Source organism: Balaenoptera acutorostrata, chromosome 5, assembly GCF_949987535.1.
Source record: "Balaenoptera acutorostrata chromosome 5, mBalAcu1.1, whole genome shotgun sequence".
NCBI classification, from domain to species: domain Eukaryota; kingdom Metazoa; phylum Chordata; class Mammalia; order Artiodactyla; family Balaenopteridae; genus Balaenoptera; species Balaenoptera acutorostrata.
Genome location: NC_080068.1, coordinates 105,500,737 through 105,523,283, shown reverse-complemented (window position 1 = coordinate 105,523,283; position 22,547 = coordinate 105,500,737). Strand labels below are relative to the sequence as shown.

Here is a 22,547-nt window from a genome sequence, read left to right as displayed (position 1 = left end):
AACCCTAGGGGAAAATGCATTTCCTTGTTTTTTCCAGCTTCTAGAAGCCACGACTTGTGGCTTTACTTGTGGCCCTCTATGTCTAACTCTGATACTGCTGCCTCTCTCTTATAAGGACCCTTGTGATTATATTAAACCCTCCCCAATAATCCAGAATAATCTCCCTATCTCAAGATTCCTAACTTAATCCCACCTGCAAATTCCTTTTCCAAATAAGGTGACATAGTCACAGGTATTGGGGATTAGAATGTGGATATATCGTGGTAGGGGGAGCATTATTCTGTTTACCATAGTAACTTACATATAATTTATCTTATTTAATTTTTAATATTCTAAAAGCTATGCTTTATTAACATTTATTGAGGACCTATCATTTATTCACCCATCCACCAATTAACTAACTCATTCATTTTTGTATTTCCTCATTCAGCAATGACCATTGTATTGGTTAGCTGAGGATAGGTTTTGGTGTTGCATCAGTCTTGAGAGCCTTTCTACCACTCCTAAACAATCTAGTATAGTTCTCTGCACATAGTAGAGTAGTTGCTTAATAACTATTTTCTATTTGTGATGATGGTTGTAGTAGTCATTTGATCTGATCACAAACATCCCAGGTTTTCTCTTTTTTTGGTCACATGTAGCTTTGTACTTTTTCACCCTCTTTGAAGTTAGGTCTGGTCATGGGACTTACTCTGGCCAATGAAATGTGAGCAAAGATGCAGCATGTTAAATTTGAGAGGATGTGTTGAGAGGCAGTATGTGATTGGTGTGAGCATACATTGAAATGGAGCCTCTAGCAGTCTGGGTCTACCCACCCAAACCTGTCTTGAGCATGGAGCTCAAACAAAAAATAAAGTTATGTTATGGTAAGCAACTGAGATCTCAGGGCTGTTTGTTACTACAGCATAACCTATCACATACTGACTATTACATCATTCATGATCCCTGCTCCTTTCCTGAAGAAGTGAGACATAAAAACCCAGCTGTACCTTGGGCAGACCTCTAGGAAGGAGATGAAACTTGAACAAAGCAGAAGGAAGGCACCTTCCATTGCAACCTCCAATTATACCCCAGCTTCCACATTTGATCTCCAAAATAGTTCCTTAGGGTTGATTTTACTATTTTCATTTAACAAAGAAAGAAATCTGCATTTACAGATATGTAGGAACTTGAGAAAGTCACGCAGCTGATAAGTGGTACAACCAAGTCTCAAATCTAAAACTCTGTTTGAAAGCCCACTTTCAACGACAACCTCCCCAGCACTCAGAAATACAGGGTGAGGCAGGAACTACATCAAAGCGCACTGCTTGTTACATCCTGTGACCTATGGGCAGAAAACCATAGGATGACTACAGAAACAATGTGATGGGCCCTGGAGAAACCGTTACCTTGTTCTCCTTCATCAATGCCTCTTCCACTGCCTGGCGACTGTATTCTCCAATGTACCATTCGTTGTGCTGGACATCCTGCAGTACGGGTTTAAATGATGAATATTTTAGGGTCAAAGGAAAGGATTAATTATTAATTAAAATTTGTTTTTATTCCACTAGTGCCAAATCACAGTTGGATTTATGGTAGATATGCAGTATAAAATTTCTGTCCCTGGATCTTGAGATAGACACAGAAAAAGTAATGGCAGCTTAGGAATTATGAAATTGGCATGACAAAATCTCTCTGTCATTGAAAGTAACCAGAAATGTCACTCCATCTACTGAGAAAGGTGCTTTGGCACCAAACTTAAAACGGATAATAAACCCTTTATCTGTCAATACTGTCTGAACCTGTACCTGCTGAAGCTTACTGAGGTAGAATATATATAGTTTATGATCCTTATGAGGCCCTAGGCACCATAGAAACAGCAGGGGAGGGGAAGACAGGTACAGATTGAGAGCATCTTTATGCCAATTGCCTAAAGTCCCATGTGGCAGTACTGGGATTTGAACCCTAGTCTGTCTGGCTTTCTCCTTGTGCCACACTACCTTATTTATACTAATTTATTTCTTTTGATTGTAAAATCCACGTAACAGAGAGAAGGAAGGGCAGTCAGAGATGCACCATGGATCTGCAATTCCTTTGCCGAGTCCCAAGGATAATAATATTAAATAATCCTTTGCATGAGTCCAACGTCTCCAAGGACATCCCTCATTCATTATCCCAGTTCATGCCTGCAAGAATCCTGCGAGGCAGGCATTGCCAGGACAGTGGGGGCTCAGGAAGTCAACTTCTGTTACATGTGGCAAGAACTAGGGATGTGACATCAGGTCTTTTGTCTCCCAAAGTACCTGGTCCTCCCAGCACAAACTTGATCCTTCCAATGATGAGTACACCAAGCACATGTGAGCGCCCCAGGGAAAGGCATGAGTTAGCTTCCCTCCCAACTCTCCAGCCTCACTTCCTCTCCCTCCCCCGCTCCCCCATCTGAGGACAAGTCAGATGTGCTTGCTGTTGTCTGGACACACACAGCTTCAGGGCTTGGCATGAGCTAGCCCCGCTGCCTGGAATCCCTCCTCCTCCTCACTCTCCTTCTCCCTGGCTCTGCCATTCTCTTCCATCAAGTTTGGGGGCAAAGTCACCTCTTATTTGAGGCCTCCTTTGGAATGAATTCCTTTACCTAGTCCCTACCCCTAGGGGAGGGTTGGTGCTGGAAGGTCCAGAGGCAGGACCTGTTCCACTCCAGCAAAGCCAGGTAACAGGCTCCAGAAACAAAGGGCATCTCTCTGCAGGACTGGGAGCTCTCTGAGCTGATAGTGGTCTGCTGCTTCTGGGGGGGCCTCTCTGCCAGTCCCGGGGCTTGGCAGGGCTCAGTCATGGTGTGCTTCATCTACTCTGATTTTGTTTATTTGTTCAAGCTGGAAGACACTTAGAGATTTTATAACCCCGTAGTTCTCCAGGTGTGATCATGAGGGCTGGCTGGTGAGTTTAGGTGCTGCTCAAACACAGCATTAGATAACTCTGAATTACCTGGGGGGAGAAGTGGTTCCCTTTCAGTTCTCTTTCTAGCCCTTTGAATAATCCAAGAGGGATATTTCATTTTGGTGCTATTTTGTCCTTAATATCTCTCTGGTATTTCTAATCTCTCCTTATGCTGAGATTCATTAGTGAGTGATGGCATCCTGCTACAATTTTTTTTTTAAACATCTTTATTGGAGTATAATTGCTTTACAATGGTGTGTGAGTTTCTGCTTTATAACACAGTGAATCAGCTATACATATACATATATCCCCATATCTCTTCCCTCTTGCGTCTCCCTCCCTCCCACCCTCCCTATCCCACCCCTCCTACTACAATTTAATAGCCTTGTTTTGTTTGAGCTACAATAAAATTTTTTTTTTTTTGAGGTTTTGAAACACCATCTCCACGCACTTGTTGTTTGTCAAATGTTTACTTGTGCAGAGTGATTTCTTCAGGTACAGTTCTGACTTTCCTCTAGAGATTTACACAGATGACAAATATCTTTTTATTTATTTATTTATTTAATTTATTTATGGCTGTGTTGGGTCTTCGTTTCTGTGCGAGGGCTTTCTCTAGTTGCGGCAAGTGGGGGCCACTCTTCATCGCGGTGCGCGGGCCTCTCATTATCGTGGCCTCTCTTGTTGCAGAGCACAGGCTCCAGACGCACAGGCTCCAGACGCGCAGGCTCAGTAATTGTGGCTCACGGGCCTAGTTGCTCCGTGGCATGTGGGATCCTCCCAGACCAGGGCTAGAACCTGTGTCCCCCGCATTGGCAGGCAGGCTCTCAACCACTGCGCCACCAGGGAAGCCCCAATAAAATTTTTTTTAAAAATGTGATAAAATATACACATCATAAGATTTACCACTTAAACATTTTCAATTGTACATACAATGCAGTGGCACTGAGCACATTCACATTTCTTTGCAGTCATCATCATGATCCAGCTCTAAAATATTTTCATCATCCCAAACTGAAACGCTGTACACATTCAACAACAACTCCCATTATCTCCTCCCCTAGCCCCTTGTAACCACCATTCTACTTTCTGTCTCTATGAATTTACTTATTTTACGCTCATATAACTAGAATCGTATATTTGTCCTTTTGTGTCTGACTCATTTCACTTAGTATCATGTTTTTAAGGTTCATCTATGTTGTAGCACCTGTCAGAATTTCATTCTTTTCTACAGCTGAATAATGTTACTACATTTTCTTTATCCATTTATTTGTTGATGGACATTTGGGTTGTTTCTACCACTTGGCTATTGTAAATAATGCTGCTGTCAAGATGGATGTACAAAAATCTGTTTGAGTCCCTGCTTTCATTTCTTTTGGGTATGTACCTAGAAGTAGAATGCTGCGATTAGTTTTAAGATTACTTTCTGGGACTTCCCTGGTGGTGCAGTGGTTAAGAATCCGCTGCCAATGCAGGGGACACAGGTTTGATCCCTGGTCTGGGAAGATCCCACATGCTGCAGAGCAATTAAGCCTGTGTGCCACAACTACTGAGCCTGTGCTCTAGAGCCTGCAAGCCACAACTACAGAAGCCTGCGTGTCACAACTCCTGAAGCCCGTGTGCCTAAAGCCCATGCTCCGCAACAAGAGAAGCCACCATGATGAGAAGCACGTGCACCGCAACAAAGAGTAGTCCCTGCTCACTGCAACTAGAGAAAGCCCACGCACAGCAACGAAGACCCAACGCAGCCCAAAAAAAAAAAAAAAAAAAAAAATTAATTAAAAAAAAAGAGATTACTTTCTTTGTATGTAATACTGGTTTTCTATTTGGAGTAGTGATATAAAATGAAAAAAAGAGTTAACTTGAGTAAGTATAACATTATTATTGATAGTACATGGATAGGCCACAGATCATAAAGGTGCATTCAAATAGTTGAAATCAGGGCAATCCTTATTTAGTGCAAGCCTCTCCCATGCTTGAGGAATCCAGGCTCTGGGAGGGATGTGACTTTAGGATAGACATCTAGTTAGGACCCTGGGATTCCAGCGCTTATGAAGGAGATGATGAGGAAAAGGAAACCAGGTATGTAAGAAGGGGCAACAAAAGAATTACGTACAAAACATTCCCCAAAGTCAAACTTAACAGTATGAGACTCCTTTTAGAATTAAGGTCAAAATTAATGTAAATATAAGGACAACCGATGGTGCTTGGGACACTATAGGGATTATGGGCAATTGACCACAGAGGTATTCTATGTGCTCTGCTTCTGCTTAAAATCTTTTGCAAGCTCTGTAGCAGAACCCTGAGCATACAAGGATATGGAATGGAGACCCAGAAGAAGCATGTCTTTTTGTGCCTTATTGTGAAAGACTTTAATAAGTAACGTTGCAAGGTGATTGAGGAAAGAGCATAGAATTTACAAAGAAAGTTTTATCCCTCCATATAGGTAAGTATAAGTGCAACATGGTCTGACAAGAACTGATTGTAGGGATGGAGAATATTTTAGAAAGAGACCAGGAAATAAATGAAGGGCAAGCAAGAATCCATCTACTATCTATTTTCATCTCTGCCTCCTCTTTATGTCTCCTCTGGGGCAGAGACCATAACTTCTAGCAGGTTGTCTGGTATAGAATAAGTGCTCAATACATGCTTGTTAGACTGTTCAAATGAAATGAGCATACAATACGTGGATCTTTTGTTGGAAAAACAATTGCAATATGTAAATCCCAATCAATTCTAAGAGATTACTGAACAGTCAATAAATATAAAACAGTCCTAAATCTCAATTTTTTGGATTAATTTAAAAAAAACACTTTTAGAATCTGGAAATATGCAAGTTAAAGAATCTAGTGAAACGTAATACAAAATGTTATATAGCAAAATACTTTAAAAAATATTAAACCCCAATAATACATAGCCAGAAGGGGAAAACTCAGATCCAGTCATAATGATCTCCTTTTAAGCACTGTTCAAGAAAGCTCTCTTGGGCTTCCCTGGTGGTGCAGTGGTTGAGAATCTGCCTGCTAATGCAGGGGACACGGGTTCGAGCCCTGGTCTGGGAAGATCCCACATGCCGCGGAGCAACTAGGCCCGTGAGCCACAACTACTGAGCCTGCGCGCCTGGAGCCTGTGCTCCGCAACAAGAGAGGCCGCGATAGTGAGAGGCCCGCGCATCGCGATGAAGAGTGGCCCCCACTTGCCACAACTAGAGAAAGCCCTCGCACAGAAACGAAGATCCAACACAGCCAAAAATAAATAAATAAATAAAAATTAAAAAAAAAAAAAGAAAGCTCTCTTTAGATGCTAAGTTCATCTAGAAAAATATTGCAGAGAATTGTCTGTTTTACCTTTTCATCAGATCTTGTGGGGAAAGGTTTCTTCCTGCTTGTGTTTTTACAACATAGCGAATTTTCCAGAGGGCCATAGCTGGCTGGAGACTGACATCTCTGAGGAGGATAGGACTGCATGCTTTCTTTATGATCTGGAAAAATAAATTCACATTTAACTATGATTGCGTTACAGTCTCAGACTGCGTCCCTCCGACAAGGAGCTGGAACCCATCACTGCCTCCCGTGTCTATGGCAACCTTGGTCTGTAGCACCATCATCTCACTCTGGACAGCAGTCTCCTCTAGACTGTCCTCTTGCTTCAGCTTTTGCCCCTGTCTCTTTAGGGCATCCGGAGTCATCTTTAAAAAATGTAATTCTGACTTTGCCACCTCCCCGCCCCCAAGTACAAATCCTTCCATGATTTCCTTTACACCTGGAAGAAAATCCAAACGTTTCAACTTCTGTCAATAAGGCCCCAGATAATCTTTCTCTTATTTCTTCATCCAGCCCCCATCCTCCACACTGTTTTGGCCATAATGAACTCTGCTCAGTTTCTTTAACAAGCCAAGCTTGTTCCCAACTCAGAAAACACCATTTTTTTTAAATGTAAAAGAATAAACTTTTGTTTTAATGGAACATCATTTTTAACCTGAAAGAATGACTAACACAAGCTATCATTATTCAGACTTGGGCAGTTGGCAGATACTTTAATAAAAATGAACAAGTAAGCCTGTCACTTCACGGAAAGCAACTGGTAGTATTTGTGGCCAATTTTAAAATTAGACTTTTCAAGTGCAAACTGGAATTTGGAAAAACTTGTATCTGCCACCGTGACTGAATAACATATCCACAGTTCGACTTTTCTGATGAGATTGGAGGTGTTACGTGCAAATGTGATTTAAAACAATATTATGTACTAAAATATGTTAACATAGAAAATATCTGCTCAGGTCTGTGAACCACTGTTTTCCAAGTGACTAATATATGATGCTACCAAATCATGCCTGTGTAAAAGATTCTTTAGAAGGGATCGATGGATTTTAAAGTAACAGAATACAAAAAGTTCATTGAAACACTTGTCCAGTTTTGATGTGGTATTTTCTCTATATACTTCAATAAAAATAACATTTCCACTGTGTCATTCCAGTAAACACTAATAAAAGATGAATTTCAAGAAATTAAGGCCACAAGGAAGGAGTGAGGTGTTAGAAGGAATACTTAAAAAAAGATATTTATAAATATATTAGTAATTTAAAGCAAGGATTAACTGTATACAAATTATAAGGCTTTGAGGGTATAAAAACAATATCAAAATAAAATATTAGACAGTAATAACATATAAAATGGAAAAAGGGTGATTAGTATGAAGGCAGAATCATAAGCTATTTAGCCTTAATTCAGTCTAGAAAACATAACCAAAGTTATAGTTCTGGTCAGTAGATTAATAAGAGCTTTGAAAAAAATGGAATAGTTATAGTCACACAGTATATTTTTGAGGCAAAATACTAAATAAAACATTAGCAAATATTTATATGCCAGTTATTGTAATGCAAGTTATATGTGTATTTATTCTGCTGTTTGTCATCAAAATGTCAAATTTCTCTGTAGGCTTACTAAGAAGAGCAAAGAATACTCCTGAAATATTGAAAGTTTTATTTCAAGGGTTCCAAGGATTGTGGCTTTTAATGAGGAGTCTAAGAATATAGGGAATTACATGTATCAAAATGTTTGTTTTAGAAAAGTGTTTGATCAATTAAAGTTGAAATTACATTCATCATAGTAAGTTAATTTCACTCACCAATTTATGACTAAAAATAGGAATAATGCTAAAGACATCTCTGTCTTTTCAAATTTTATTTTATAAGGAAAAGAGCTCTACTTTCAAACACAGTACAGAATCCATATCATCAGAGCAAAATCATCCTAAGTTTGCTGTATTGTTGGGAAGAGGATATGAACTTCAGAGTTTTAAAATTCAAGCATGCTATTTATTTATTTAGCTAAACACTGAAGGTAAGCAATGGAAGAATAGAATTTGTATAACTTTCTAGAAAGAGAAAAAAAGAGGAGTAAAGAAGAAATGAATCCAATATATGGCAGGAAAAGAAAAAAAAAGTCAATAAAATTGGCAAATAGGAGACACAACAAAATATAAAAATTGATCCAAAAATATTAGTAATTACAATAAATATCAACAGTGTAAGTTTAATACTTAAAAATCAGATGCAGATTGGTTTAAAAATTCCAGTTCTGTGCTAATTACTCATCTGAAATATAATGACACAAAAGGATCACTAATGAAAGGATGGAGAACCATAGACCAGGCAAATCCTAATCAAGAGAAAACTAAAAGTTATTGAAATATTAAAAAAATGACTTTAACAACTTTATTTTAAATCATGGTGAATCAATACATAAAGACATTATTTAAATGGCCGTAACTATCTTTTCAACATGTATTGAAACAGTAAGAACATACTTGAGAGTAAAAAATAACCATTATCAACATTTCATATCAGTTTGTGTGGCATACACACAACATATCAGTTTGTGTGGCAAACTCTACATAATAGAGTTAAGTGATTATGAATTTTTCATGATATTGTGGCAACTGATTTAATATATTTCAACTCTGAGTGCCTTGCTTGAATATTTAAAAATCCTACTTGGAAAAGAATTTGGAAACAGCTATGTGAATCTGTAGTCTATTCAGAGAATGAGTTAAAGAAAACAAAACAAACAAACAAAAAAACAACTTTGCCATGCTATTTCCCCCGAAGTCCTGGATGGATTTTTGCTTAATAAATGAATGAAATTCCGAGTATGTAATCCCCTACAAGTATTTAATTGATTTTGTTCTTAAGTAATGGCAGTAATCTTTGGAAAGTTTTCTTTATATAAAACATTGCATTTGAGTTTTATAACTGCAAGAAATAGGACTGTCCTACTTGGAGAATGGAGGCTTACATTAATAAAGAGGTTGACACAGGGTAATTGGAAGAACAATGGAGAGAACAATGTGTAGGTGGGCAATAAAATTAGGGTAGCCTAATAAAAACGGTATGGGTTGCAGAACCATAGTGACATCAATATTTACTAATATTTGAAAATTCTCATGTATATAAAGCTTAGTACAGTGCCTGATCCATACTAGTCACTCAATAAATGCTATACTGTTAGTGTTATTAGAGAAACAGCTCTAGACGTTTCTTTTGAAACTTAGAATAAAACCATTGTGTTTTAAGCAGCTCTCCATACTTATTAGCAAATTTTAACCTTACCCTTACATAAAATTGAAAAAATAATTTTCTAAGTAAAGAGCCATATATTTCAAAGAACATTTATAAAATGCAGATAGAAAGGAAAACATTAGTGAACAAAAACTAAAACAAACAAAAGAGAAAAGAAATCATCCACCACCCCAAATTTAGAGAGTAATGTTACTATTTTGGAGTATCACCAAACCTTTCTGGATTCTCTTCCAATATAACAAAATCATTTTCTTTTTGTCCTGAGATCCATCTACTTAGGCTCTTAATAGCTTAGCTTGAATTCATTTATCAGAGAATTGAGCAAAGTCTGTTTATCAAGTAGTAACTTAGCTATCAAGAGTAACTGAATATTTTCAAAATTTTTTCTCATTTGTTAGGTAAGGATAATGATATCTACATTGACAGAGAAGTAGTTTTCATGAGTCTAAGTGAAGAGTACTGTCTCCCTCATCTGAAGCGTTCAACTTAAAACCAGTAAGCTTTAGTGAGCCCACTAGACTCAGAACTCTATGTGTGCCTGGATTGTGTGCTATTTTCTGTACATCTGATTTCTGCAAAGCACTGGTGACCCAAGGGTGAATTTTTACCCAGGAGAATGAACATCACTCAGTAAGCTGATGGCATCACTGAGTTCAAGCACTGGGTAGTTAAAGGATGGGGCTGTCTCTATTCTGTATGCTTAGGGCCCAGCCCAATGGGACATAAACCATGTGCTTCGTGGATATTTGGTTTTTTGTTGTTGTTTTTAAAAATATTTTTTAAAATTAATTTTTATTGGAGTATAGTTGATTTACAATTTGTGTTAGTTTCTGCTGTACAGCAAAGTGAGATATTTGTTGATTGAAAAAGGAATTAATGGTATTTGAAGGCACTGGAGGCCAAAACATTTCCTTCGTCCACCCCAGGCCGTTTCTTTAAGCAACCTGTTTTTTCTAAGATGAGTAGAGAACAATCTACATGACCCCAGTACTAATGATCCACTCCAGCCAGAGGGTACTTGACTGGACTCATGTCTTTGAAGACCGTCCCACTTCACTAACACTGCTGTTCCATTCTTTAATTGTTCTTTATTTTTAATTTGTGCAATATTTTCTTTTTAACATCTTTATTGGAGTATAATTGCTTTACAGTGTTGTGTTAGTTTCTGCTGTATAACAAAGTAAATCAACTATATGTATACATCTATCCCCATATCCCCTCCCTCTTCTGTCTCCCTCCCACCCTCCCTATCCCACCACTCTAGGTGGTCACAAAGCACCGAGCTGATCTCCCTGTGCTGTGCAGCTGCTTCCCACTAGCTATCTATTTTACATATAGTAGTGTATATATGTCAATGCTACTTTCTCACTTCATCTCAGCTTACCCATCCCCCTCCCCGTGTCCTCAAGTCCATTCTCTACGTCTGCATCTTTATTCCTGTCCTGCCCCTAGGTTCTTCAGAACCATTTTTTTTTTTTTTTTTAGATTCCATATATAGGTGTTAGCAGGCAGTATTTGTTTCTCTCTTTCTGACTTACTTCACTCTGTATGACAGACTCTAGGTCCATCCACCTCACTACAAATACTCAATTTCGTTTCCTTTTATGGCTGAGTAATATTTCATTGTTTATATGTGCCACATCTTCTTTATCCATTCATCTGTCGATGGACACTTAGGTTGCTTCCATGTCCTGGCTATTGTAAACAGTGCTGCAATGAACATTGTGGTACATGACTCTTTTTGAATTATGGTTTTCTCAGGGTATGTGCTCAGTAGTGGGATTGCTGGGTTGTATGGTAGTTCTGTTTTTAGTTTTTTAAGGAACCTCCATACTGTTCTCCATAGTGGCTGTATCAACTTACATTCCCACCAACAGTGCAAGAGGGTTCCCTTTTCTCCACACCCTCTCCAGCATTTAATGTTTGTAGAGTTTTTGATGATGCCCATTCTGACCAGTGTGAGGTGATACCTCATTGTAGTTTTGATTTGCATTTCTCTAATGATTAATGATGTTGAGCATCCTTTCATGTGTTTGTTGATAATCTGTATATCTTCTTTGGAGAAATGTCTATTTAGATCTTCTGCCCATTTTTGGATTGGGTTGTTTGTTTCTTTGATATTGAGCTGCATGTGCTGCTTGTATATTTTGGAGATTAATCCTTTGTGAGTTTCTTTGTTTGCAAATATTTTCTCCCATTCTGAGGGTTGTCTTTTTGTCTTGTTTATGTTTTCCTTTGCTGTGCAAAAGCTTTTAAGTTTCATTAGGTCCCATTTGTTTATTTTTGTTTTTATTTCCATTTCTCTAGGAGGTGGGTCAAAAAGGATCTTGCTGTGATTTATGTTATAGAGTGTTCTGTCTATGTTTTCCTCTAAGAGTTTTATAGTGTCTGGCCTTACATTTAGGTCTTTAATCCATTTTGAGTTTATTTTTGTGTATGGTGTTAGGGAGTGTTCTAATTTCATTCATTCATCTATGTTGAATAATAGTGGTGAGAGTAGGCAATCTTGTCTTTTTCCTGATCTTAGAGGAAATGGTTTCAGTTTTTCACCATTGAGAATGATGTTGGCTGTGGGTTTGTCATATATGGCCTTTATTATGTTAAGGTAAGTTCCCTCTATGCCTACTTTTTGGAGAGTTTTATTATAAATCGTTGTTGAATTTTCTTGAAAGCTTTTTCTGCATCTATTGAGATGATCATATGGTTTTTCTCATTCAATTTGTTAATATGGTGTATCATCTTGATTGATTTGCATATTTTAAAGAATCCTTCCTGGGATAAACCTCACTTGATCATGGTGTATGATCCTTTTAACGTGCTGCTGGCTTCTGTTTGCTAGTATGTTGTTGAGGAGTTTTGCATCTATGTTCATCAGTGATATTGGCCGGTAGTTTTCTTTTTTGGTAACATCTTTGTCTGGTTTTGGTATCAGGGTGATGGTGGCCTCATAGAATGAGTTTAGGACTGTTCCTTCCTCTGCTATATTTTGGAAGAGTTTGAGAAGGATAGGTGTTAGCTCTTCTCTAAATGTTTGATAGAATTCTCCTGTGAAGCCATCTGGTCCTGGGCTTTTGTTTGTTGGAAGATTTTTAAGCAGTTTCAATTTCAGTGCTTGTGATTGGTCTGCTTATATTTTCTATTTCATCCTGGTTCAGTCTCAGAAGGTTGTGCTTTTCTAAGAATTTGTCCATTTCTTCCAGGTTTTCTATTTTATTGGCATATAGTTGCTTGTAGTAATCTTTCATGATCCTTTGTATTTCTGCAGTGTCACTTGTTACTTCTCCTTTTTCATTTCTAATTCTGTTGATTTGAGTGTTCTCCCTTTTTTTCTTGATGAGTCTGGTTACTGGTTTATCAGTTTTGTTTATCTTCTCAAAGAACCAGCTTTTAGTTTTATTGATCTTTGCTATTGTTTCCTTCATTTCTTTTTCATTTATCTCTGATCTGATTTTTATGATTTCTTTCCTTTTGCTAACTTTGGGGTTTTTTTGTTCTTCTTTCTCTAATTGCTTTAGGTGTAAGGTTAGGTTGTTTGAGATTTTTCTTGTTTCTTGAGGTAGGATTGTATTGCTCTAAACTTCCCTCTTAGAATGGCTTTTGCTGCATCCTATAGGTTTTGGGTTGTCATGTTTTTATTCCCATTTGCTTCTAGGTATTTTTTGATTTCCTCTTTGATTTCTTCAGTGATCTCTTGGTTATTTAGCAGTGTATTGTTTAGCCTCCATGTGTTTATATTTTTTACAGTTTTTTTTCCTGTAATTGATATCTAGTTTCATAGTGTTGTTTGGAAAAGATACTTGATATGATTTCAATTTTCTTAAATTTACCAAGGCTTGATTTGTGACCCAAGATATGATCTATCCTGGAGAATGTTCCATGAGCACTTGAGAAGAAAGTGTATTCTGTTGTTTTTGGATGGAATGTCCTATAAATATCAATTAAGTTCATCTTGTTTAATGTATCATTTAAAGCTTGTGTTTCCTTTCTTATTTTCATTTTGGATGATCTGTCCATTGGTGAAAGTGGGGGTTAAAGTCCCCTACTATGATTGTGGTACTGTAGATTTCCCCTTTTATGGCTGTTAGCATTTGCCTTATGTATTGAGGTGTTCCTATGTTGGGTGCATAAATATTTAGAATTGTTATATCGTCTTCTTGGATTGATCCCTTGATCATTATGTAGTGTCCTTCTTTGTCTCTTGTAATAGTCTTTATTGTAAAGTGTATTTTGTCTGATATGAGAATTGCTACTCCAGCTTTCTTTTGATTTCCATTTGCATAGAATGTCTTTTTCCATCCCCTCACTTTCAGTCTGTATGTGTCCCTTGGTCTGAAGTGGGTCTCTTGTAGACAGCATATATATGGGTCTTGTTTTTGTACCCATTCAGCCAGTCTATGTCTCTTGGTTGGAGCATTTAATCCATTTACATCTAAGGTAATTATTGATATGTATGTTCCTATTACCATTTTCTTAATTGTTTTGAGTTTGTTATTGTGGGTCTTTTCCTTCTCTGTTTCCCTCCTATAGAAGTTCCTTTAGCATTTGTTGTAAAGCTGGCTTGGTGCTGCTGAATTCTCTTAACTTTTGCTTGTCTGTAATGGTTTTAATATCTCTGTCGAATCTGAACGAGATCCTTGCTGGATAGAGTAATCTTGGTTGTAGGTTTTTCCCTTTCATCACTTTAAATATGTCCTGCCACTCCCTTCTGGCTTGCAGAGTTTCCGCTGAAAGATCAGCTGTTAACCTTATGGGGATTCCCTTGTATGTTATTTGTTGCTTTTCTCTTGCTGCTTTTAATATTTTTAATCTGTATTTAATTTTATTAGTTTGATTAATACGTGTCTTGGTGTGTTTCTCCTTGGATTTATCCTGTATGGGGCTTTCTGCGCTTTCTGGACTTGATTGACTATTTCCTTTCCCATATTAGGGAAGTTTTCAACTATAATCTCTTCAAATATTTTCTCAGACCCTTTCGTTTCCTCTTCTTCTTCTCGGACCCCTATAATTTGAATGTTGGTGTGTTTAATGTTGTCCCAGAGGTCTCTGAGACTGTCCTCCATTCTTTTCATTCGTTTTTCTTTATTCTGCTCTGTGGTAGTTATTGCCACTATTTTATCTTTCAGGTCACTTTTCCATTCTTTTGCCTCAGTTATTCTGCTATTGATTCCTTCTAGAGAATTTTTAATTTCACTTATTGTGTTGTTCATCATTGTTTGTTTGCTCTTTAGTTCTTCTAGGTCCTTGGTAAATGTTCCTTGTATTTTCTCCATTCTATTTCTAAGATTTTGGATCATCCTTACTATCATTACTCTGAATTCTTTTTCAAGTAGATTGTCTATTTTCTCTCCTTTTGTTTGGTCTGATTGGTTTTTACCTTGCTCCTTCATCTGCTGCATATTTCTCTGTCTTCCCATTTTACTTATCTTATTGTGTTTGGAGTCTCCTTTTGGCAGGCCACAGGTTCTTAGTTCCCATTGTTTGTGGTGTCTGCTCCCAGTGGGTAAGCTTGGTTCAGTGGCTTGTGTAGGCTTCCTGATGGAGGGGACTGGTGCCTGTGTTCAGGTGGGTGGGGCTGGATGTTTTCTTTCTGGGGGGCAGTGCTGTGTCCGATGGTGTGTTTTGGGGTGACTGTGAACTTAGTATGATTTTAGGCAGCCTCTCTGATAAGGGGTGGTGTTGTGTTCCTGTCTTGTTATTTGTTTGGCATGGGGCTTCCAGCACTGGAGCTTGCTGGCCATTGGGTTGAGCTGGGTCTTAGCAATGAGACTGAGATCTCTGGGAGAGCTTTTGCCATGTGATATTACATGGGGCTGGGAGGTCTCTGGTGGTCCAGTGTCCTGAACTCAGCTCTCCCACCTCAGAGGCTCAGGCCTGACACCAGGCCAGAGCACCAAAACCCTGTCAGCCACACGGTTCAGAAGAAAAACGGGAAAAAAAGAAAGAAAAATAAATAAGTAAAAAGAAAAGAAAAGAGAAGAATTAAAATTAAAAAATAAAAAAAATAATTAAAATTAAAAAGTTAAAAAGTAATAAAAAAAAGAAGAGAGTAAACAAACCAATAAAGAAATCCACCAATGATAACAAGTGCTAAAAACTATACTAAGATAAACATAGAAATCAGAAACAAGTCAGTTGCAGACAGCAAACCCCAAGTCTACAGTTGCGCCCAGAATCTACTGCCTCAATTTTGGGAACATTCATTGTCTATTCAGGTATTCCACAGATGCAGGGTACCTCAAGTTGATTGTGGGGATTTAATCCGCTGCTCCTGAGGCTGCTGGTAGAGATTTCCCTTTCTCTTCTTTGTTGGCACAGCTCCTGGTGTTCAGCTTTGGTTCTGGCCCCACAGATGCCTGTAGGTTGCCCTCAGGCTTCTGTTCCCACCCAGACAGGATGGGTTTAAAGCAGCGGCTGATTAGGGGGCTCTGGCTCACTCATGCTGTGGGGAGGGAGGGGTACTGTAGTTATAATTGGAATGCAGGGCGAGCCTGAGGTGACAGAGGCCAGCATGACATTGCAAGAGCCTGAGGAGTGCCATGTGTTTTCCTGGGGAAGTTGTCCCTGGATCACAGGACTCTGGCAGTGGTGGACTGCACAGGCTCCCGGGGTCGGGGGGGGGGCGGGTGGTGCATGTGGATAGTGACCTATGCTTGCACACAGGATTCTTTGGGGCTGCAGCAGCAGCATTAGGGTTTCATGCCTGTCTCTGGTGTCTGAGCTGATAGCTACGGCTTGCACCCATCTCTGGAGCTTGTTTAGGCGGTGCTCTGCCGTCTGTGGACAGACAGGGAAGGAATCCCCTCTCCTCGCGCACCCCAAAACAATGGTCTCTTGTCTCTTAGGTAGGTCCAGAGCTTTTTCCAAACTCCCTCCCAGCTAGCTGTGGTGCACTAGCCCCCTTCAGGCTGTGTTCATACAGCCAACCCCAGTCCCCTCCTAGGATCTGACCTCTGAAGCCCGAGCATCAGCTCCCAGCCCCCATCCACCCCGGCGGGTGAGTAGACATGCCTCTTGGGCTGGTGAGTGCTGGTCGGCACAGATCCTCTGTGCAGGAATCTCTCCGCTTTGCCCTCTGCACCCCTGTTGCTGCACTCTCCCCCGTGGCTCCGAAGCTTCCCCCCTGCCCATCCCCAGTCTCCGCCAGTGAAGGGGCTTCCTAGTGTGTAGAAACTTTTCCTCCTTCACAGCTCCCTCCCAGAGGTACAGGTCCCATCCCTATTCTTTTGTCTCTGTTTTTTCTTTTTTCTTTTGTCCTACCCAGGTACGTGGGGATTTTCTTGCCTTTTGGGAAGTCTGAAGTCTTCTGCCAGTGTTCAGTAGGAGTTGTTCCACATGTAGATGTATTTTTGATGTATTTATGGGGAGGAAGGTGATCTCCACGTCTTACTCCTCCACCAACTTGAAGGTCCCCACTCTCTATTTGTGCAAGATTTTGTCTTTCAGGTTAAGGCTCTGGATTCCTCTTTAATCTATGATTCTGCTTCTCTATTTCTGCAACATTTCCATTCTCAAAACCCCCATCAGTAAAACCCTTTCTGGGCCCATTCAGGCCTTGGACCTTCCACCTGGATACTCCAAGTCTTTTTATTTTCATACACCAAGATCTGGCCTCCAGGACTACTGTTCCTATCATTTAATTTCCAGGGATTGAGCCACTGGGTTAATCACAGCCCCCTTTGTTCATCTCCCTTTAGAAAAGGAGTTCTCTCTTGGGAAACTCTTATTAGCAATGTGTACATGGCCAAATTAGTTTTCCATATTGGTTTTGCAATCTAAGGCCCAGATGGCATAGGGCAGAAGAGAAATAAAGACATGATGGAGGCCAGGGAGGAAACTTGGTCTCACAGGATCAGTTAGGTGGAGAATCCCTGGAGAAGGAAAGGGAATGCAAAAAAGAAGGAAGGATATTAAAATGTGTCAGTTGCCTACTATGTGCAAAGTGAGGGCTGTGTGTGTGTGTGTGTGTGTGTATTAACCCCATGAGTTAATATCATTATTTGAATTTTATGGATGGAGGAGGGTGAAGCTCAGGGAGGCTGAACTGGGACCAAGGTCAGTAGAGCCCTCGGCCTTCCCACTCTATCCCATGGGGTTCACTTTCTCCAGCCCTAAAGCCCTTTCTTGTGGCTCAGCAGAGAGAGATCGAAAGATTAGACCTGAACACAGAATCTCCATGGCATAGGTTTGAAGAAAGAAAGAAAGAGAAAAGAACATGACAGATCTAGTTTGGGCCACATAATACTAACAATATCAAAACCGAGCACCAACAGTAATATAACACTATATTTATAGGCTGCTTTCAATAGCTACATGGACATGGTATCCTTCTGATTTTTATCTTTACAATCAATTAATAAGAGAGGTCGGTTTTATTTTCTCCATTTCACAGACTCTTCTTAAAGTTATTTTACACCCAATGGATTGGCAAAAACTAAAAGTTTGCCAAAAAACAACCATTGGAAAGGATGGGGAACGATGGGGTCTCATACGCTGTGGGTGAAACAAAGTGATACGTCTACTTTGGAAAATACATCTAGTGCCACTGAAGAGAGGAATATTCTAAGACGTGGCCATTTCACTCTTAGAAAGAGAACTTATCATATTAAGTACTTGGGAAAACATGTACATATTATACACAGGGGAAGACATCAACAATATTGTTCACAACAAACTAATGTTCGTAAGAGGAAAAAACTGGAAACACCTAAGTGATCGTGTTTAACTATGGATTAATATTATATTAACGTGATGCAATGCTGCCTATCAATGAAAACAAGCGAATTACATCTACATGCATCAGCTCAGAGACTCTGAGGTTCACAAAAGCTAAGTCACGGTGCAGGAATATCGTAGTGTATGACTTAACCTACTTATTTTATAATTCTTTCATAAAGTGTTCTTACCTCTGTTTTGTACACTGTGGTTGTGAGTCACGAATGAAGAGCTAAAGGAAATGTTACAATTGAAAGAACGTTAGTATTTCCCACGCTGGGTCAGTACTCATGGCCTGTCATATTTACAGAGCACTTTATATTCTACTGGATGAAAAATTGTCTGTTTTGTAAGGTTGATAAAATGCTGGTTCCTTCCTTTCTCAATACAGATGAACATTAGTTATGGAACAAAGTGACTTACCCACATAAGTTCCTTCCATGTCACTTCAGTGAGCACACATCAAAATTCTTTACTTTTGGAAGCTGTGAATTTAGACTTGCCTTGTAGCTACAGTCACTATAGAAAATGCTATGTGGCTGGATGGGGCTCCTACTCTATAGTATCTGTTTACCAATTGAAGGAGAGTCAGCCATAGCAAAGAAGAAAAGCATAGAAATTATTTTACTCCTTCTTTTTATTATTATTATTATTATTATTATTATTTTTTTTTTTTTAAAGGATTTTCTTATTTATTTATTTATTTATTTATTTATTTATTTTTGGCTGTGTTGGGTCTTCGGTTCGTGAGAGGGCTTTCTCCAGTTGCGGCAAGCGGGGGCCACTCTTCATCGCGGTGCGGGGACCGCTCTTCATCGCGGTGCGCGGGCCTTTCTCTATCGCGGCCCCTCCCGTCGCGGGGCACAGGCTCCAGACACGCAGGCTCAGCAATTGTGGCTCACGGGCCCAGCTGCTCCGTGGCATGTGGGATCTTCCCAGACCAGGGCTCGAACCCGTGTCCCCTGCATTAGCAGGCAGATTCTCAACCACTGCGCCACCAGGGAAGCCCCTATTATTTTTTTTTAAATTTTATTTATTTATGGCTGTGTTGGGTCTTCATTTCTGTGCGAGGGCTTTCTCTAGTTGTGGCAAGCGGGGACCACTCTTCATCGCCGTGTGCGGGTCCCTCACTATCGCGGCCTCTCGTTGCGGAGCACAGGCTCCAGACGCACAGGCTCAGCAATTGTGGCTCACGGGCCCAATTGCTCCGTGGCATGTGGGATCTTCTCAGACCAGGGCTCGAACCCGTGTCCCCTGCATTGGCAGGCAGATTCTCAACCACTGCGCCACCAGGGAAGCCCTATTTTACTCCTTCTTAATGTGAGTTAGGTAAGAAAACTGTGTGGATTATTACAAGGAAATTGATAAATAAAAAGGGATTATAAAAACATAATAAAAGGCAATAAAACAATATGCATTTCTAAACACAATAATGATGCTACCAAGACTATTTACTGGGACTTTCCTGGTGGCGCAGTGGTTAGGAATCCACCTGCCAATGCAGGGGACATGGGATCGAGCCCCGGTTGGGGAAGATCCCACATGCCGCGGAGCAGCTGAGCCCATGCGTCATAACTACTGAGCCTGCGTGCCACAACTGAAGCCCATGCGCCTAGAGCCCATGCTCTGCAACAAAGAGAAGCCACTGCAATGAGAAGCCCGCATACCGCAGCGAAGAGTAGCCTCCGCTCGCCGCAACTAGAGAAAGCCCACGTGCGGCAATGAAGACCGAACACAGCCAAAAATAAGATAAATAAATAAAAGAATAGATTTATTAAAAAAAAAAAAAAGACTGTTTACCAATGGCTTTACTTGGCGCTTTACTTAATGTTTGGATTTATGTAACACTCAGCTCTGATTTTCTGGTTCATTTCCTATTGTTGTTGGCATCGTCATTTTAAACTCTAGGTGCTCCTACAGTTAAATCTAATTACATGGAGCATGCTCTATGCCACGACTGTGCAATTGAACAAAGCCCCTGGGTTAATTCAATGAAATCTAGCCTTTTTTCAGCACCAATGAAATCAACTGAGTACATATCTGGTTTTTGTCATCTTCACAGAAGCCTGGGGTCTTACGATTTGCTTGGTAGATAAAAATGCCATTAGATCATTGAACCACCACACTGTGCTGTCATCACTGGTTAGACTTCTCCTGCTATCTAAGCCTTCGATTCTGATAAAACCAGGATCCCTTTACTAGGAGCCAGTGTACAATTTTGTTAAATATCTGAAAAAAAAAATCACAGATAGCAAAATTTCACTGCCTTAATTTTTCAGGATTTTTAGAAAATGTTGAGAGAATAGGAATATCCTCTGAGGATATTCTAGGTTTCGTGTACAAAGTTTATAAAAATATAAGTAAAAAAAAAAAAAAACTACCTAAACTAAAAAAGAAATGATAATTCTTTCATTTTATAAACATTTATTGGGCATTTACTAAGTACGTGGTATGTTTTGGGGGATAGCAAATGAATAAGACATGCCCTCTACCCTAAAGCAGCTTAATTTATGGAGGGAAGACATGATTATACCATAATCACAATGTGGGGTAAACACCACGATAGAGGTGAGCACAGCAGAAGATCCTGTGGTAGCAGAAGAAGGTCACTTAATCCAGACAAAATTGATTTGATCCTCAGGAAAGTCTTCCTGGGACATGTGCTAACTGAACTGACTTCTGAAAGGTGAATAGGAGATTGGTGAGGAGTAATGGTGTGTTCCAGGCATAGGGAACAGCAGGTGCAAAGGCTCAGAGGCAAGAAAACATGGCTTATTCTGCAAGAGACCAGAAAGTAGTTCCTTATGGATGGAAGGTAGGGTATGAAGATGTTAAGTATCATTAGAAGGCTACTGTTTAAGCAAGAGTTGATGGTGGCTGGTTTATGTTGGGAGCTGGGGAAATGGGTAGAAATGGATAGACTGAAGACCTGTTTTGAGTTGAGATTTGAGAATTTTGGGAGTTTTTAATGATTTGGATGGGAAAAGTGAAGATGGGAAAGACAGTATACTATTTACTGAGGTGAGAAAGTTTGTAGGAGGAGATCGTTGGTCCGGAAATGAAAGTAGAAATGAAGAGTTCAGTTTCCAACACTGAGTTTGAGATACCTGTCACTGATTTAAGGAAAACTGCCCATTGGGTAGCTGGACATATGGGTCTGGGGCTAAGAAGGGTGGTTGGGGCAGAGGATAGAGATTTAGTAATTATCAACATAGAGTTGACCCTTGACACTGTAGGGACAGATGAACTGCCTACACTTTTACTGACAGAAAAAAGGACATCAGAAGGATCTGAGGAATGCCAATATTCAGGGGTCAGTTTGGGAAAAAGCCTAAAAGGGAGACTTAGAAGAAGCAGCCAGTTAAGAGAGGAGGAAAAATCAGGAGACTTCGTTCAATTAAACAAACAAACAAAAGAAGCCAAACCACACTGAATGACAACTACTACAGATGTGGGCCCAACTAAAATCTCATTATCTTTTCACTATAATATGATGGTTTTTTGTTTCCTTTTAGAAAATTACATTAAGAAAGAGTATGTACTTATTGTATGGGCAAGAGTTTTGTGTCAGATTGGGCCTTAAACTGAAAACAGCCTAATAAGAGTTATGACACTGTAGTCCTAATGTCCACAGATCAAAGAGTGAGAACGAAGTTGCTGCAGGTGTGAAATAGGACAAGAAAGTGAGGGAGAGGAAGGGAGTGGGGGATGGAGACCATGCCCCTGACATACAGGGCCTGGCAATGGCATTGAGAGCTGGTGGTTAGCGGGCACATGGGCAGGTTGAACAGGTCTGGCCCTGCTCTCAGCTTCACATGGAAGGTGAGTGACACTGCCCAAGGCCACATGGTTTGTAAGTGAGGAAGCCAGGCAGTATGGTTCCAGGGGCTCCCTCCTAAGCAATACTCTATTCCATCACAAACAGGGTATCATTAAATAATAAAAGAGCACCTTAACTGTGGGCAGGCACCAAGGAAAGTCAAGATTTATGGGCTGCATTTTTAAAATCAAGTCAGTGTAGGCGTGATGGGCTACTGAAGAGTGGAGTTGGACTTGATTTCAATGGCAAGAGACTCAGTCTCTCTGGGCCTCATTTATTCCCTCTGGGGAATGGGTCAGAACTACCTCTTGTATTCAGGGTGGCTTTAAGCTGGGGTCTGATGGATAAAGAGGAGTTTTCCAAGTAGGGAGAGGGTGGAGAGAGGGAAATATGGGAGTGTGGTGTTATAGGCAGAGGAATAGCACATGCAAATGTCCTGTGTTGGGAGGCGGTGGAGAGTGACATGAACTGAGCTGGAGCCATTGGTCAGAATGGGGTCAGGAGGGCCTGATGGCACTAATTTTG

The 22,547-nt window shown here is 39.9% G+C and overlaps 1 protein-coding gene across 1 annotated transcript in view; it reads right to left on the bottom strand.

The window, feature by feature from the left end:
- CLNK (cytokine dependent hematopoietic cell linker) overlaps positions 1-22,547 on the bottom strand; it is a 118,613-nt gene that overhangs the window by 10,899 nt on the left and 85,167 nt on the right. The window contains exons 14-16 of the mRNA XM_057546318.1: positions 18,394-18,434; positions 6,258-6,391; positions 1,389-1,466 (exon numbers count right to left, since the gene is read on the bottom strand). Of these exons, the coding sequence (XP_057402301.1) occupies positions 1,389-1,466; positions 6,258-6,391; positions 18,394-18,434 (253 nt within the window). The remainder of the gene's footprint in view (positions 1-1,388; positions 1,467-6,257; positions 6,392-18,393; positions 18,435-22,547) is intronic.